This window comes from Ranitomeya variabilis, chromosome 2 (genome assembly GCF_051348905.1).
Source record: "Ranitomeya variabilis isolate aRanVar5 chromosome 2, aRanVar5.hap1, whole genome shotgun sequence".
Classification (NCBI taxonomy): Eukaryota; Metazoa; Chordata; class Amphibia; order Anura; family Dendrobatidae; genus Ranitomeya; species Ranitomeya variabilis.
This window is the reverse complement of record NC_135233.1, coordinates 530,443,454-530,461,912: the sequence shown is the minus strand read 5'-3', so window position 1 is coordinate 530,461,912 and position 18,459 is coordinate 530,443,454. Positions and strand designations below refer to the sequence as shown.

At 45.6% G+C, this 18,459-nt stretch overlaps 1 protein-coding gene across 2 annotated transcripts in view; it reads left to right on the top strand.

Annotated features, from left to right (window-relative positions):
- The first annotated feature begins 448 nt into the window (after positions 1-448).
- Positions 449-18,459, top strand: part of LOC143806981 (solute carrier family 13 member 1-like) — a 143,479-nt gene continuing 125,468 nt past the window's right edge. Inside the window, exon 1 of one of the 2 annotated variants that reach the window (XM_077288093.1) lies at positions 449-521. Coding sequence is in view for 1 of the 2 variants with exons in the window: in XM_077288092.1 (XP_077144207.1) it covers positions 1,984-2,163 (180 nt within the window). In the remaining variant the exon portion in view is untranslated. Of the gene's footprint in view, positions 522-1,628; positions 2,164-18,459 lie in introns of those variants that run through there. The other variant, XM_077288092.1, reaches the window with a different exon arrangement.

Below are 18,459 nucleotides of genomic sequence, written 5' to 3'. Positions count from 1 at the left end.
TACACTATTTTGGCCATGTTCACGGGCTCAGTATTTGGTCAGTATTTTACATCAGCATCTGTAAGCCAAAACAAGGAGTGGAACAATCGGAGCAGAAATATAAAAGAAACACGTCACCACTTCTGCATTTATCACCCACTCCTGGTTTTGGCTTACAAATACTGATGTAAAATACTGACCAACTACTGATAGTGTGAACGTGACCTTAAGTGACCTTAGTCTAATTGCCTGCCCCTAGTCTGCTACTTGCCAGGCGCTGTCTTTTTCTTGTTATCGGCACCGCTTCGGTCGGTCTCCAGCAGTTTGTGACCTGCCGGATCGCTCCAGTGTCTGCTGGGCGATGTAGAAGTCACCACTCAGTGTAAGTCTATGAGATCCAGAACAAGGCTACAACGAGGCACTGATAGACTTACACAGAGCTTGTGACCCTTACCTCTGACGTCCGGTCAGTCAGAAGCTGCGGTGACAAGATGGCGGTGCGGGACCGGAGCGGCACTGGGAACTGCTGAAGACGGTGGCTGGTAAGTATATTACTATGGACTGGGAACTTAAGGCTAGTTTCACACTAGCGTTCGGCAGGGCTGCAGACTTCCTCCGTGAAGTCCCACCCACTGCCACGCCTCTTCCTTCAGCTCCACCGATGTCTGCATGCATCCTGCATACAATATCTTTAACATTGGGTACGCAGGCCATGCGGATGCTTCCGCATGCGTCGTTTTGAAGCTGCACCGACCGCAACAAAATCCTAACATGTTGCGTTTGATGCAGGTCAGAGCAGCGTCAAGACAACACATGTGGAGGCATCCGCATACATCCGCATGGCCTGCGTACTCAATGTTAAAGATAGGGTACGCAGGATGCATGCAGACGTAGGTGGAACTGAAGGAAGAGGCGAGACAGTGGGCAGTGGGGCTTCACGGAGGAACTACGCAGCCCTGCTGAACGCTAGTGTGAAACTAGCCTAAAAGTAGCACCACTCCAGTGCTGCAATAAAAAGGCTGGAGTGGTGCTTTAAAAGAATATGATAAGCAGATACAAACAGTAAAAATAATAATAGCTCCTGTACAGGGCTAAGGGACAAATATGGGGTGAGCCTGGACGTACCCTAAAAGCATCTTTGACATTAGGGCGAACCTGACAAATTGTGTTAGAAAGAAGCTTCAGTGGCGTTTATTGTCCTGAAGTGTCTCTCGTGGTCATTCCGAGCGCTCGCTTTGTACTTTTTTGCCCACTAGTGTTTTTCTCATTGGCCAGTTTTTTTTCTTCATTCATCAATGAAGAAACCGCTAGCGAAAAAGACAGCCGGGCGTCTTCCGAGCCTTGCCGTTGACTTGTACTATACAGTATCCGCGTGTCTTCAGGGCAGACGTCGCCTTCGGATGACCGCTCACTTCTTTTAGCTGCTTTGTGACTTTGGAAACCTAAAATACGCCAGAAAGACTGAACATACAAACAAATGCATATTGTCATTGTATGGATTTCAGGTAAAATGCCTGAAAAAGGCGTCGTGTGCACATAAGAAACAAAGCGCATGCCAGGCATCCACAAAGCCAGTCATAGGCTGCTCCCTATAGACAGTGGGACAGCTGCCATGGAAGGTGAACACCCCCTCACACTGCACTTTCCCTGAAGCAGCCCGGCAGGCACAGCGCCCAGACACTGCGGTGGAGGAGCGCACAATGCCGCAGCTCAGCGGCGCTGCTGCCCTCACAGGGAGGCCCATCGGGTGATCCCCGGCTGTGGCAGTGACGTGGCACCGGGGGCCACATGCAGGACTCCATTGTCAGTGACAGACAGCCGGCTGCGTGCCTCCCTCTCCTCCTCGCTGACTGCCTACCCATTGCATGGGGGAGGGTCTGCAGCCAGGCTCATTCTTCCCCCTTGTGTTTGATTTGCAGAGGCCAGACATGCTGAGGTGAGGGCTCATCCTGTGCACAGACCCCGGCCTGCCTCAGTCCTGGCTCTCTCCTCCTGGATGCATGCATGCATGCCCCGGCGGCCCTGCCTCCTCTGCAGCATCCCCTGCCCGTCTGGATCCCGGGCTTGTTGTGTCTTCACATGGCAATGTCTGTAGTGCAGCAGCTCTGGCAGAGGAGGGACATCCTCATCACTTTCGTGCTGCCTCTCCTGCTGCTTCCCCTGCCCCTGGTAGCACAGACCAAGGTAAAGATGCTGCTCTTCTGGGGGAGGGTGTCTGTGGAATGTGAGGGGAGAGACACTATACTGTGTGATTATTAAAGTTTGGGAGTGGGCGGTGGGCTGTGTGATACCTGGGGTCTGTCCCTGTAACTTGTCATTCACACTGTCAGCTCTGGGATTCTCATGTCATTTCTCTCAGGCCTGGGATATAGATATATGGTACAATGCTTTGTATCCCTTGTATAGCGCCCCCTCTGGGCATGCCAGGCCGGTGCTGACACCCATTACAGTTGTAAATTAGTGGTGGGAAAGTTTAAAGGCACTTGGTGCAAGTATCACTATTAGGCTGCCGTCACATGTTCAGTATTTGGTCAGTTTTTTACATCAGTATTTGGAAGCCAGAACCAGGAGTGGGTGATAAATGCAAAAGTGGTGCATATGTTTCTGTTATACTTTTCATCTAATTGTTCCACTCCAAGTATCACTATTAGGCTGCCGTCATATGTTCAGTATTTGGTCAGTATTTTACATCAGTATTTGGAAGTCAGAACCAGGAGTGGGTGATAAATGCAGAAGTGGTGCATATGTTTCTGTTATACTTTTCATCTAATTGTTCCACTCCTGGTTTTGGCTTACAAATACTGATGCAACATACTGACCAAATACTGCTAGTGTGACGGCAGCCTAAGGCTACGGTCATACTATCAGTATTTGGTCAGTATTTCATGTCAGTATTTGTTAGCCAAAACCAGGAGTGGGTCAAAAATACAGACTTGGTGACGTGTTTCTATTATAGCTTTCCCCTCTGTTTGTTCCACTCCTGGTTTTGGCTTACAAATACAGATGTAAAATACTGACCAAATACTGATAGTGTGACTGTAGCTAAACTGCGTACATCTGATGGTGAGTGGCGTGCCGCCATTGCTCTATATACAGCAGTATGGATCAGACCCCAGTCATAGGTCACAAGTGGCCAAAGAGCCTGCTTCTGAGGTGAACTTCTGTGGCCCTCAGACACATAGCACCTTTCTGTGTCCCCATCACGAAGTGAGGATCTATGGAAGCCATAGAGCAGGGGCCACGTCAGACCCTGTACTATGCATAGATGAATGTAATACTGCACTTCTGCATATATGGGATTTTGCCTGGTGATTTGTTGGTCTGCACAGAAAATGGGTTGCCCAAGGGGCATAACTATGAGGGTATGTGCACAGGATGTCTTTTTCAGGTAGGTACACTCTGAAACCCGCATAAAAAGCACCCTACAAACATTAATATGTCAGAACGACTTGCTGTACTTGGGCTCAGTGTTTTTGAACTTCTATTAAGTGCTACTTGTTTCCATAGACGTTAAATGGTTAAAAGTGACCTGACCTTCAGGCAGCTTTCGCTTGTTGCACTTTAAAAACCTACGTGGCCTACGTCACAATGAGTCGTTTTGAAGAAAAAAAGTGCAGCGCCCCAGAACCCTGGTCGTTGCAGTACTGATGCTCCGCCGCTAAGGGGGGCTATGGTACGTCTGATGGCACTGAAGGAGTTCACCTGACCAGGTATCACAGACACCAATACACTTCAGTCTGGCCTCCAGGGGGAGCTAAGGGTGCTATGTATTAGGCCACTCCTCACATTCTGGTAAAACTGGGGGTTAGATAGGAAGTCAGACAGAAGCTGACTGGGTTGGAACCAGGCAACATCCTGTGGCAGAGGGTGTTGCAGGGGAAGACTCAGGGGGGTCCCTGTCAGGGGTGGGATCCTGACAGAGGCCTAGCGAACAGAAAGAACGTTACGGAACCGCGCCTGCACTTCATCGCGGCGGTACCCCAAGAAAGGACAAGAAGCGAGGTTTATTGTGCTGAGTGAGAAACGAGATCAACGCAACAAGGAGAAATACCAGTAGGAGTCGTGCTGTAAGACGAGGCAACATCCTACTGAGGCGCGTAGCCGGTGGCCGGAAACGCCGAGGAAGTATTGAGCTCCAGGCCTTACTTCAAACCTACGGCAGGACAGTCAGTTATAGGCGGGCTCAAATCACCTAAGAAGACATAGGGGGCAACATTTGGAGAGGGGCGACTCTAGGGTCCCGGAAGAGCTTCGAGCCTACCCGTCATACGGGTGCGTCCTAGCCATATCATCTGGGGGGACGAAGAAGAACATCATAATCGAGTTGTGAGGGAACTTCAGAAACAGACACAACAGTTGTGGGGACTCTCCCGTAAGCACAGCAGGGAAGGACCACAACACACAAGCGCTAGAAGGTAGGCACAGATTTCCACCTGCAAAGGGAACTCTGGAGGTGCCATCGGACCGGCCGGACTCAGGTAGCCCGGTTAACCGTATTCCGGACTGAGGATCCTGAAGCTTCAGTAAAGAGGTAAAGAGACTGCAACCTGGTGTCCTCGTTATTCACCGCGACCTGCACCACACCACAACATCATCACATTCTCAACTTTCACTGGACGCCCCTCAGCAGGGTCACGGACCAGGCCTAGCCACCGTGACAACCCCAGAACCGAGACACAGAGGACCGGTGCCGGGTGCCCCTCGGCCCTGCGGCAGTGGGGGCGCTCCAACTGCATCCTGCAAAGTTGCCCACAGGATGCGTTTTTTTCTCCATAGACTTGCATTAGCGACATGTGGCCACACGTCGCATCCGTCGTGCAACGGAAGCGTCGTGTTTTGGCAGCCGCGACGCACAAAAAAAGTTCAATGCAACGTTTTTTGGTGCGACGGGGTCCGCCATTTTCGACCGCGCATGCGCGGCCGAAACTTTTCCCCCTCCTCCCCGGAACTCACAATGGGCAGCGGATGCGTTGTAAAACTGCATCCGCTGCCCACGTTGTGCTACATTTAGCACAACGTCCGTCGGTACGTCGGGCCAACGGTTTGCGACAGCCCCGTACCGACGGAAGTGTGAAAGTAGCCTTAAAGACACTCATCTTGTTCACTCCAATTTAAAAGACATTGTGCACATACCCTAATGGGTTCAGGGGCTGCCCCTTGCCTTAGACTCGCACTGTTCCCCAACATCAGTCCTCCAGAGCCACCACCAGATCATGTTTTCAGGATTTCCTTGTATTGCACAGATGATACATAATTCCAACACCTGTGCAATACTATGGAAATCTTAAAAACATGATATGTTGGTGGCTCTTAAGGACTGGATTTGGGGGACACCTCGTTGGAACCTAGGGGTCCAAAATGTCCCTTTTGTCTATCTATATGTGAAGACCAATGAAATTGAGATCTTGTGATAGTTGGAGGACATATGCAAACTGTGTTGGGCCCACAAGCTTCAAGTTACGCGACTGGTTTGTCTTAATGTCTTTCATTAAAAAAAACTGTTTGGCAGCAGCACATAGGTTACTATAGAATCAATGTATGTGGCGAGTAAGTTTTGGATTTAAAGGGGTATTCCACTCACTATCTTTTAGTCTATACTCTCGAAAGTTTTCTGATACTCTTGTCCAGTTAAACTGTGTGAGCTTCACCACAGCTTTCACTTCTCCCCGCAGTTACGGGGGTCTCTTTGTAGAAATGGGGGTTCCAACATTTCTTATCCATCCAGAAATTATATTGGCTGTCTGTGATGTGAGCAGAGGCGTCATTCCCACCGATAAGACCTCCCGCCGATAAGACCTTCTGCTCACAATTCCATACTGAGCTCTACAGTAGTAAGATACTTAGTAACATTCAGAAAGTGGCAATAAACTGTAATCCCATGTGCAGCAGCCGACCAGCGACACTAAACCACCTACTATCAACTACTCTTTTGCTAGTTGGTGATTGTTTCATCCGGTTTCTACTGGCAGACTGCGCTTCAGAGGGGCTCTCAACTATCTGCCGTGGATCGCTCCGTGCGCATAGGATGTCATTGTTCTCGGCAGCACAGGTCCTGGCTACACTGCGTTGCCTAGAAATATAATCTTTTGGGGGAACCAAAAGATCATTGCACAAAACGAATGGGTATTTTATATGATATAGTAGTTATGGTAAAAATTAACTTTTAAAAAATTTGTTTAAAACAATGGTCTGCGCAAACTAAAGGTGCAAAGACAAGCATCCGTAAAGGTGTAGGGTTTACACAGTACTTGCTGTTTTCTATTACTCTCCATAAGGCATGAACCACCTCTGAGGTACATATTAGGTTCTGCCTCCTTGGAGACTGTATACCTATAGAGGATCAACCCTCGTCCTCTCATATGTAAATTCAAATATAACATTTATTTAGTATATCAAGGCTGCGTATTATACCATGTGCTGAACGTCCAGTATATCATTGTATGAGACTGCCGAACCAATTTAAATCTACCGTTCCATGAGAGAAAAAATCTCCTCAGTAAGTCTTACATGTGAGCCAGATACACTTACCCTCGAACTTGTGCCATGCGAGGTCTATGTCTCCATTATTGTCCTATTCACATATTTCCAAATGACAAAATGGTACAGCAGGCCCCCTCATAGGTATTGGCGATTTTATGAATGGTCGTGTCTCCAACATTAAGACCACATATGTTTGTCACCACATTATTCACTACACCCAAGAAACGGCATTAAACACAATCTGGAACAGTCTCACCAGACATTATATGAAGGAGCTGATTGATAGCAATTCTTCCTGATATGTCAGTCGGTAGACCCATTCACCCAAGCTCCCTAGTGCGTTTTGCTTGTTCATCAAGTGATCTGCAGCCTGTTTTTAATGCCTGATTATCTGGAAGAGTGTTCTTAGGATAGTCATCTCTTATGGAGCATTTACTATACACCATTATTGTGAACAAGTGTGTTCACAATAATTGTGTAGTGTAAATGTTCCATAAGCTGTCAGTTCTGAGGAATGTGATCACCTTATCTAGATAGGCCGCTAGTTTGCCGTATATTTTATCACCAGGTGTAAGTATATTGTATGTAGTGGATATACATTGTACACCAAAAGTTTGACAAGATGAAATATGTCTTCTCGTGGGCTTATATAAGCTCTTCTGATATTTCACATTACAAAGAGAAAGTTGTTCTCCTGTATCACACATACAGTTGTGCTCAAAAGTTTACATACCCCAGCAGATTCTTTGCTCTCTGGGCCTTTTTTTCAGAGAATATGAGTGATAACACCAAAACTTTTCCTCCACTCATGGTTAGTGGTTGAGTGAAACCGGTTATTGTCAAACTACTGTGTTTTTTCTTTTTAAATCATAATGACAACCCAAAACATCCAAATGACCCTGATCAAAAGTTTACATAAACTGGTGATTTTGGCCTGATAACATGCACAGAAGTTGACACAAATGGGTTTGAATGGCTACTAAAGGTAACATCCTCACCTGTTACCTGTTTGCTTGTAATCAGTGTGTGCATAAAAGCTGAGTGAGTTTCTGGGATCCAGACAGACTCTTGCATCTTTCATCCAGCTACTGACATTTCTGGATTGTGAGTCATGGGGAAAGCAAAAGAATTACCAATGGATCTGTAAGGGTCGGCCAGGGCGGTAGCCGTGGCTGAGGTAAAAGTATCTTGCACACCCTGACCTCCCCTCGCATACACTCCACTATTGTTAGCATTCCTGCAGCTCCTTTTCCCTTGGGGCTACCTATAAAGATCTGCACGTTTTCCTAAGCCGAAGCAGAATAATCAGTCACAGTCCCATTGAACGCTTGAACAATGAACTTTACTTGAAACAGGCACATAACGGTTATTTTCAGCATTTACAGCAGGCTTTACAATACACAGTTTCTTCTATGTCCCGTCTCCTCTCTTTCCTTGTCAGCATTTACATCAAGCTTTGCATTACACAACTTCTCATCTTTCTCAGTCTTTCCTTCATGTTTACTAAGCCCACTTCCAGAACGGACCATGCTTACCCGTCCTCCAGCGTCCTCTGTGCCCAGTCTTACTTTAGTAGGGATTACTCTAAACCATTTCGCCCTGGTCCCGAGTACATCCATCTACTTAGCAAGCCGCCACATTCTGAGTGACCTGTCCATACTGCTTAGTTCTTTTCTAGCACCTACAGCCATAGTCCCACTTATACTGCGCTGTCAGTGACCCTTTCCAGGCCTTCCTTCTTTCTCTCATAGCCTTCCTGGCCCTGATTCTGCCTGACTGGATCTTGGGCTGCTGCAGAGCTGACTGCCCTGACAGGGCGCTCCCGCCTAACTGATTCAAATTTCCAGATGTTTCCCAGATTAACTGCCCTTAGCTCCTCCCACTTAACTATTCACAAAATGAATAACTCTGCACCCGCATATATAGTGGCCAAACTAGGGTACTACGCTTTACCTAGAACTATAGCCGTAATTATACATAGCAGGAAAATGCACAACATGGACACTGAAAAAGACATTACAAGTAATATTTACGGACAGCTCCTTGTGTCTTTTACAGATCTACGGCAAAAGGTAGTTGAACTGTATAAAACAGGAAAGGACTACAAAAAGATATCCAAGGAATTGATAATGCCAGTCAGCAGCGTTAACAAATGGAAAATCAGGAGTTCTGTAAAAACAAAACCACGGTCAGGTAGACCAACAAAAATATCGTCCACAACTGTTATTTTGCTCGTGAGAAAAACCCGCAAATAACATCAGCTGAATACAAGACTCTCTGAAAACTAGCGGTGTGGCTGTTTCAAGATGCACAATAAGGAGGCACTTGAAGAATAATGGGCTGCATGGTGTAATTGCAATTTTCAAACTTTGAATGGTTATCCCTTTAATCCAGATAGTCAAACCACAGAAAAACCTTAAGGCCGGAGTCACACTACAGTGAGATACGGCCGAGTCTCGCAGGTTAAAAACAAGCTCTGGCACTCCGGAGCGGAGCGTGCGGCTCCATGTATTGCTATGCGGCCGCACGCTCCGCTCCCAAGTACCTGTGCCAGAGCTGGGTTTTCACCTGCGAGACTCGGACGTATCTCGCGTATGTGTGATCCCGGCCTAATAAATAACATTAACCACATGTCTGATTTACATCAGCACCATTTGTAAAATGTTATTTTATTTTGTTAGCATTTTAGTAGGTTTAAAAATGTAGCAGCAATTTTGCATTTTTTCATGGAAATTTACAACATTTATTTTTTAAGGGACCTATCCAGGTTTGAAGTGACTTTAGGGGTCCTATACACTGTGTTCCAAATTATTATGCACATAGAGTTTAGGAGTGATAAGGTTAGAATTTTTTTGTTTGTCATTTAAACTCATTGATGGTGATGTGTGTCAGGGCTCTTTATATCACTGAAAGCAATTGCAGATACCTGTGCAAATTAGTTGGCAGGTGTTTCCAAATAAAGGCAAGACTACTTAAAAAGGCTGTTCCACATTATTAAGCAGCCTACATTTTTTGCCAAAATGGGAAAGAAAAAGGATGTGTCGGCTGCTGACAAGCAACAGATTGTGGAGTATTTAGGTCAAGGCATGACTACAATCAACATTGCCAAGACACTTCATCGAGATTATCGCACAATCAAGAAGTATGTAGCTGATTCCTAGCACACACGTGTGCGTGCTGATAAGGAAAAAATGAGGACTCTTTCCAACAGGCAATTGTGTAAGGTTAAAAGAGCAGCTGCAAAAATGCCTTGTCATAGCAGCAGACAAGTTTTTGAAGCTGCTGGTGCCTCCAACGTCCCCAGAACAACAAGATGCAGGGTCCTTCAGAGGTTTGCAGCTGTGCATAAGCCATCCTGTCGACCACCTCTATCCACTGCAACAAGCAGAAATGGCTCCAGTGGGCCAAATGATACATGAAGACTGACTTCCAAACTGTTTTGTTCACCGATGAGTGCCGTGCAACGCTCGATGGTCCAGATGGATGGAGTGGAGGATGGACACTGTTGTGAATTCCGTTCTTGGGATCCCTCCTGTGGTTGTGAATGGTACTTTTGGGAGTTCTGCCCTTGGGCTCCCTCTGGTGGGTTCGAGTGGAACTGCTGCTCCTGGAGTTTGGCCTGGCAGCTGACTTCACTAATCGGCTCCCTTGGCCTTGGTATTTAACAGGGCTCTGGTCTGTAATTTATGCCAGCTGTCAATGTTTTTCTGGGTTAGACTCAGTCTTCTCCTTGGATCTCTCTGATGGCCTGTCCATGCCAGCATAAGATAAGTTCTTGCTAGTTCTTGCACTTACTGTTCAGTTTATAGTTATGTCTTTTTTTGTCCAGCTTGTCATTATGAAATGTTCAGGCTAGCTGGAAGCTCTGGGAAAGCAGAGTTGCCCCTCCACACCGTGAGTCGGTGTGGAGGTTATTTTTGTAATCTCTGCGTGGATTTTTAGGTTCTATATACTGACCGCACAGTGCCCTTTCCTATTTTTGTCTATCTAGTCAGAGTTGGCCTCCTTTGCTAAAATCTGTTTTTCATCCCTGCGTTTGTCATTTCCCTCTCCACTCACAGTCAATATATGTGGGGGGCTATCATTCCTTTGGGGAATTTCTCTGAGGCGAGAGAGTTTTTTATTTCCATCTTGAGGGGTAGTTAGTTCTTAGGCTGTGAAGAGGCGTCTAGGGAGTGACAGGAACATCCCACGGCTATTTCTAGTGTTTGTGTTAGGATTAGGGATTGCGGTCAGTAAAGCTACCACCTTCTCAGAGCTAGTCCATGATCTATTTTACCAACCAGGTCACATCAGTGCTGCTCCGTACCCATCAGGTCATATCAGTGCTGCTCCGTACCCACCAGGTCATTTCAGTGCTGCTCTGTTACCACCAGGTCATAACAGTACAGCTGGCCCGCAATGTGTTAAATACATCTCTAAAGAGGGAAAAGAAAGTTCTGAGTCTTTTTTTTTTTTTTTTTTTTGTTTTGTTTTGTCTTTTTTTTCCCCTTAATCTTTGGGTGGTTCAGGATTTGGGTACTGATATGGAGGTTCAGGGGTTGTCCTCGCTTGTTGATCATCTCGCTGCAGGGGTACAGAATATCCAAGATTATGTTGTCCAGACTCCGGTTTCTGAGCCTAGAATTCCTATTCCTGATTTGTTTTCTGGGGATAGATCTAAATTTTTGAACTTCAAAAATAATTGCAGATTGTTTTTTGCTCTGAGACCCCGTTCCTCTGGTGACTCCGTTCAGCAGGTGAAGATTGTTATTTCTCTGCTCCGTGGAGACCCGCAAGACTGGGCATTCTCCCTTGAGCCAGGGAATCCTGCATTGCTCAATGTAGATGCGTTTTTTCAAGCACTCGGACTGCTTTATGATGAACCTAATTCTGTGGATCAGGCAGAAAAAATCTTGCTGTCTCTGTGTCAGGGTCAGGAAGCAGCAGAAATTTACTGCCAGAAATTTAGAAAGTGGTCTGTGCTGACAAAATGGAATGAGGATGCCCTGGCAGCTATTTTCAGAAAGGGTCTTTCTGAAGCCCTTAAGGATGTTATGGTGGGGTTCCCCACACCTGCTGGTTTGAACGAATCAATGTCTCTGGCCATTCAGATTGATCGGCGCTTGCGTGAGCGTAAGGTGGTGCACCATATGGCGGTGTCCTCTGGGCAGAGTCCTGAGCCTATGCAATGTGATAGGACTTTGACTAGAGCGGAACGGCAAGAATTCAGACATCAGAATGGGCTGTGTTTTTACTGTGGTGATTCTGCTCATGCTATTTCTGATTGTCCTAAGCGTACTAAAAAGGTCGCTAGGTCTGTTGCCATTAGTACTATACAGCCTAAATTTCTCTTGTCTGTTACTCTGATTTGCTCACTGTCGTCCTTTTCTGTAATGGCGTTTGTGGATTCTGGCGCTGCCCTGAACTTAATGGACTTAGACTTTGCCAGGCGCTGTGGTTTTTCCTTGGAGCCTATGCAGAGCCCAATTCCCTTGAGGGGGATTGATGCTACGCCATTGGCCAAGAATAAACCTCAGTACTGGACACATTTGACCATGTACATGGCTCCAGCACATCAGGAAAATATTCGCTTTTTGGTGTTGCATAATTTGCATGATGTTGTTGTGCTGGGTTTTCCATGGTTACAGGTACATAATCCGGTGCTGGATTGGAAATCTGTCTGTGACTAGTTGGGGTTGCCAAGGGATACATAGTGATATTCCTGTGATGTCAATCTCCTCTTCCCCTTCTTCTGAAGTTCCTGAGTTTTTTTCGGATTTCCAGGATATATTTGATGAGCCTAAGTCTAGTTCCCTGCCTCCTCATAGGGACTGTGATTGTGCTATTAATTTGATTCCTGGCTGTAAGTTCCCTAAGGGGCGACTTTTCAATCTGTCAGTGCCAGAGCATGCCGCTATGCGGAGTTATGTAAAGGAGTCCTTAGAGAAGGGGCATATTCGCCCGTCTTCGTCACCGTTGGGAGCGGGGTTCTTTTTTGTTGCCAAGAAGGATGGCTCCTTGAGGCCCTGTATAGATTATCGCCTTCTCAATAAGATCACGGTTAAATTCCAGTACCCTTTACCTTTACTTTCAGATTTGTTTGCTCGGATTAAAGGGGCTAGCTGGTTTACCAAGATCGATCTTAGAGGGGCGTATAATCTTGTTCGTATTAAACAGGGTGATGAATGGAAAACAGCATTTAATACGCCCGAAGGCCATTTTGAATATCTGGTGATGCCTTTCGGACTCTCTAATGCTCCATCTGTGTTTCAGTCCTTTATGCATGATATTTTCCGGGAGTATCTGGATAAATTTATGATTGTATATTTGGATGATATCTTGGTTTTCTCCGATGATTGGGAGTCTCATGTGAAGCAGGTCAGGATGGTATTTCAGATCCTTCGTGCTAATGCACTGTTTGTGAAGGGGTCTAAGTGCCTTTTTGGAGTTCAGAAGGTTTCTTTTTTGGGTTTCATTTTTTCACCCTCGGCTATTGAAATGGACCCTGTTAAAGTCCAGGCCATTCATGATTGGACTCAACCTACATCTGTGAAGAGCCTACAGAAATTTTTGGGCTTTGCTAATTTTTATCGCCGCTTCATTGCTAATTTTTCTACTGTGGTTAAACCTCTGACCGATTTGACCAAGAAAGGTGCTGATGTGGTGAATTGGTCCTCTGCGGCTGTGGAGGCCTTTCAGGAGCTTAAGCGTCGTTTTACTTCTGCCCCTGTGTTGCGTCAGCCAGATGTTTCTCTCCCTTTTCAGGTTGAGGTTGACGCTTCTGAGATTGGGGCAGGAGCCGTTTTGTCTCAGAGAAGTTCTGATGGCTCTTTGATGAAACCATGTGCTTTCTTCTCCAGAAAGTTTTCGCCTGCTGAGCGTAATTATGATGTTGGCAATCGAGAGTTGTTGGCTATGAAGTGGGCATTTGAGGAGTGGCGTCATTGGCTTGAGGGAGCTAAGCATCGAGTTGTGGTCTTGACCGATCATAAGAATTTGATTTACCTCGAGTCTGCCAAGCGGTTGAATCCTAGACAGGCTCGATGGTCTTTGTTTTTCTCCCATTTTGATTTTGTGGTCTCGTATCTTCCGGGATCTAAGAATGTGAAGGCGGATGCCCTTTCTAGGAGTTTTCTGCCTGATTCTCCAGGAGTCCTTGAGCCGGCTGGTATTCTCAAGGAGGGGGTGATTCTTTCTGCCATCTCCCCTGATTTGCAGCGGGTGACCGCTGTCCTGTGGGGAAACTGTTTGTTCCTGATAGATGGACTAGTAAGGTAATTTCTGAGATTCATGGTTCTGTATTGGCTGGTCATCCAGGGATTTTTGGTACCAGAGATTTGGTTGCCAGGTCCTTTTGGTTGCCTTCCTTGTCGCGGGATGTGCGTTCTTTTGTGCAGTCCTGTGGGACCTGTGCCCGGGCCAAGCCCTGCTGTTCCCGTGCTAGTGGGTTGCTTTTGCCTTTGCCGGTTCCTGAGAGGCCCTGGACGCATATTTCCATGGATTTTATTTCTGATCTTCCTGTCTCTCAGAAGATGTCTGTCATCTGGGTGGTTTGTGACCGGTTTTCTAAGATGGTCCATTTGGTACCTTTACCTAAGTTGCCTTCTTCCTCTGATTTGGTTCCATTATTTTTTCAGCATGTGGTTCGTTTGCATGGCATTCCGGAGAATATTGTGTCTGATAGAGGTTCCCAGTTTGTGTCTAGGTTTTGGCGGTCCTTTTGTGCTAGAATGGGCATTGAGTTGTCTTTTTCTTCGGCATTTCATCCTCAGACAAATGGCCAAACTGAGCGAACCAATCAGACCTTGGAAACCTATTTGAGATGCTTTGTGTCTGCGGATCAGGATGATTGGGTGGCCTTCTTGCCGTTGGCCGAGTTTGCCCTTAATAATCGGGCCAGTTCGGCTACCTTGGTTTCGCCTTTTTTTTGTAACTTCGGTTTTCATCCTCGTTTTTCTTCGGGGCAGGTTGAGCCTTCGGACTGTCCTGGTGTGGATTCTGTGGTGGACAGGTTGCAGCTGATTTGGACTCAAGTGGTGGACAATTTAACGTTGTCTCAGGAAAGGGCTCAACGTTTTGCTAACCGCCGTCGGTGCGTTGGTCCCCGGCTTCGTGTTGGGGATTTGGTTTGGTTGTCTTCTCGTCATGTTCCTATGAAGGTTTCTTCCCCTAAGTTTAAGCCTCGTTTTATTGGTCCTTATAAGATTTCTGAAATTACTAATCCGGTGTCTTTTCGTTTGGCCGTTCCTGCTTCTTTTTCCATTCATAATGTGTTCCATAGATCTTTGTTGCGGAGATATGTGGTACCCATGGTTCCCTCCGTTGACCCTCCTGCTCCTGTGTTGGTTGACGGGGAGTTGGAATATGTGGTGGAGAAGATTTTGGATTCTCGTCTTTCGAGGCGGAAACTTCAGTATCTGGTCAAGTGGAAGGGTTATGGCCAGGAGGATAATTCTTGGGTTTTTGCCTCCGATGTCCATGCGGCCGATTTGGTTCGTGCTTTTCATCTGGCTCGTCCTGATCGGCCTGGGGGCTCTGGTGAGGGTTTGGTGACCCCTCCTCAAGGGGGGGGTACTGTTGTGAATTCCGTTCTTGGGCTCCCTCCTGTGGTTGTGAATGGTACTTTTGGGAGTTCTGCCCTTGGGCTCCCTCTGGTGGGTTCGAGTGGAACTGCTGCTCCTGGAGTTTGGCCTGGCAGCTGACTTCACTAATCGGCTCCCTTGGCCTTGGTATTTAACAGGGCTCTGGTCTGTAATTTATGCCAGCTGTCAATGTTTTTCTGGGTTAGACTCAGTCTTCTCCTTGGATCTCTCTGATGGCCTGTCCATGCCAGCATAAGATAAGTTCTTGTACTTACTGTTCAGTTTATAGTTATGTCTTTTTTTTGTCCAGCTTGTCATTATGAAATGTTCAGGCTAGCTGGAAGCTCTGGGAAAGCAGAGTTGCCCCGCCACACCGTAAGTCGGTGTGGAGGTTATTTTTGTAATCTCTGCGTGGATTTTTAGGTTCTATATACTGACCGCACAGTGCCCTTTCCTATTTTTGTCTATCTAGTCAGAGTTGGCCTCCTTTGCTAAAATCTGTTTTTCATCCCTGCGTTTGTCATTTCCCTCTCCACTCACAGTCAATATATGTGGGGGGCTATCATTCCTTTGGGGAATTTCTCTGAGGCGAGAGAGTTTTTTATTTCCATCTTGAGGGGTAGTTAGTTCTTAGGCTGTGAAGAGGCGTCTAGGGAGTGACAGGAACATCCCACGGCTATTTCTAGTGTTTGTGTTAGGATTAGGGATTGCGGTCAGTAAAGCTACCACCTTCTCAGAGCTAGTCCATGATCTATTTTACCAACCAGGTCACATCAGTGCTGCTCCGTACCCATCAGGTCATTTCAGTGCTGCTCCGTACCCACCAGGTCATTTCAGTGCTGCTCCGTACCCACCAGGTCATTTCAGTGCTGCTCCGTACCCACCAGGTCATATCAGTACTGCTCCGTTCCCACCAGGTCATATCAGTGCTGCTCTGTTACCACCAGGTCATAACAGGACACCCCATGAAAACACGGCTAAGGTGCCAACAAGGAGGAGGTGGAGTAATGTTTTGGGCTGGAATCATGGGGAGAGAGATTGTCGGCCCCTTTATGATCCCTGAAGGGGTAAAGATGAACTCCATAATCTATGCGGAGTTTCTAAAACAACACTTCCTGCCATGGTTCAAGAGGAAGAACCGTGCTTTCCGCAGCAAGATCATTTTCATGCATGATAATGCACCGTCTCATGCTGCAAAAAACACATCTGCATCTCTGGCTGCTATGGGCATAAAAGAGGACAAACTTATGGTGTGGCCACCATCTTCCCCTGACCTCAACCCCATTGAGAACCTCTGGAGCATCATCAAAAGGAGTGTCTATGATGGCAGGAGGCAGTTCACATCTAAGCAACAGCTCTGGGAGGGTATTCTGGCCATATGCAATACAATTGAAGCAGAAACCATCCAAAAACTGACAAATTCAATGGATGAGAGAGTTCAGAAGCTTCTTTCGAACAAGGGGTCCTATGTGCAAATGTAACATCACCTAGAATAAAGTTTTCGTTTGAAAACTGTTTGATTTCATTTTGTAATAAGCTGATAATGCTTATAACTTCACAATTGACCATTTTTTTGTTCAAAATAATAAAAAAAAAGGTTGAAAACTCTGCTGTGCATAATAATTTGGAACATGCATTTTGAGTGTTTATTTTTTTTTTTTTTTAAAAGATACTGTTTTCATAGGCAGTTTTTTCCAAAACATTGCAATTATACTAAAATAGTAGATGACTGGAAAATAACAATGACTGCAATTCAGATAGGTAATTTAGAGAAAATATGAGGAAATATTATTTGCATAATAATTTGGAACACAGTGTATATTGGAAGCCTCCAGAAGTTATACCATTTTAAAAACAACACCCCTCGGCATATTGAAAACTGCTGTCAGGTAGTTTATTAACCCTTCAGGTGCTGTTTAGAAATTAATACAAAGTGGCATGATAGGAATGGAAAAGTGTATTTTTACCACCTAAATGTAGGTAACTTCTGAACACGCCGCTGTAGCCGACAGACTCTAAGGCCATTATTTGGCCATGAACTGCCATGACAAACATCAGGACCACACTATCATGATCTCAGGGTGCCAATAGGGATAAAGAGGAAGCCCCCACGCTCTTTTAACCATTTATATGATATAGTCATTATTGGCAGAATTATCTATGAGGTTATAGTTATGGACGGTGACTACCCTGATCGAGGCTGATGTAGCAAGTTGTCAGCTATAGTGTACAGCCAACAGCTGCTTGATTGTCATCAGTATGGGGAGGCTATTCTCTTATATCTCAGTTCAGTTAAAAGACGTATTGACGGTCATTAAGAGGTTAAATTGGGGTCCTAAATTGACTGACGTTGTCCACTATTTGACAGCCCCTTTAATAAAATTAAAAAAATCTGAAAAACTTTCAGAAACTTCCATCTTAGGCCGGCCTCACACTCAGCGTATGTAAATACGGTCCATTTTTTACGGCCGTAATATGCAGAAAAGTCCCCAAAATAGTGATCCGTTTGTCATCCGTAGGCAGGGTGTGTCAGCGTATTTTGCGCATGGCATTCTCCGTATGCAATCCGTATGGCATCCGTACTGCGATATTTTCTCGCAGGCTTGCAAAACCGACATCTAATGGATTTTTGTGCTCAAATGTTCGGTAAAACATAATATATATATATATATATATATATATATATATATATATATATATATATATATATATATATATATATATATATATATATATATATATACACACACAGTGGGGCAAAAAAGTATTTAGTCAGTCAGCAATAGTGCAAGTTCCACCACTTAAAAAGATGAGAGGCGTCTGTAATTTACATCATAGGTAGACCTCAACTATGGGAGACAAACTGAGACAAAAAAATCCAGAAAATCACATTGTCTGTTTTTTTAGCATTTTATTTGCATATTATGGTGGAAAATAAGTATTTGGTCAGAAACAAACAATCAAGATTTCTGGCTCTCACAGACCTGTAACTTCTTCTTTAAGAGTCTCCTCTTTCCTCCACTCATTACCTGTAGTAATGGCACCTGTTTAAACTTGTTATCAGTATAAAAAGACACCTGTGCACACCCTCAAACAGTCTGACTCCAAACTCCACTATGGTGAAGACCAAAGAGCTGTCAAAGGACACCAGAAACAAAATTGTAGCCCTGCACCAGGCTGGGAAGACTGAATCTGCAATAGCCAACCAGCTTGGAGTGAAGAAATCAACAGTGGGAGCAATAATTAGAAAATGGAAGACATTCAAGACCACTGATAATCTCCCTCAATCTGGGGCTCCACGCAAAATCCCACCCCGTGGGGTCAGAATGATCACAAGAACGGTGAGCAAAAATCCCAGAACCACGCGGGGGGACCTAGTGAATGAACTGCAGAGAGCTGGGACCAATGTAACAAGGCCTACCATAAGTAACACACT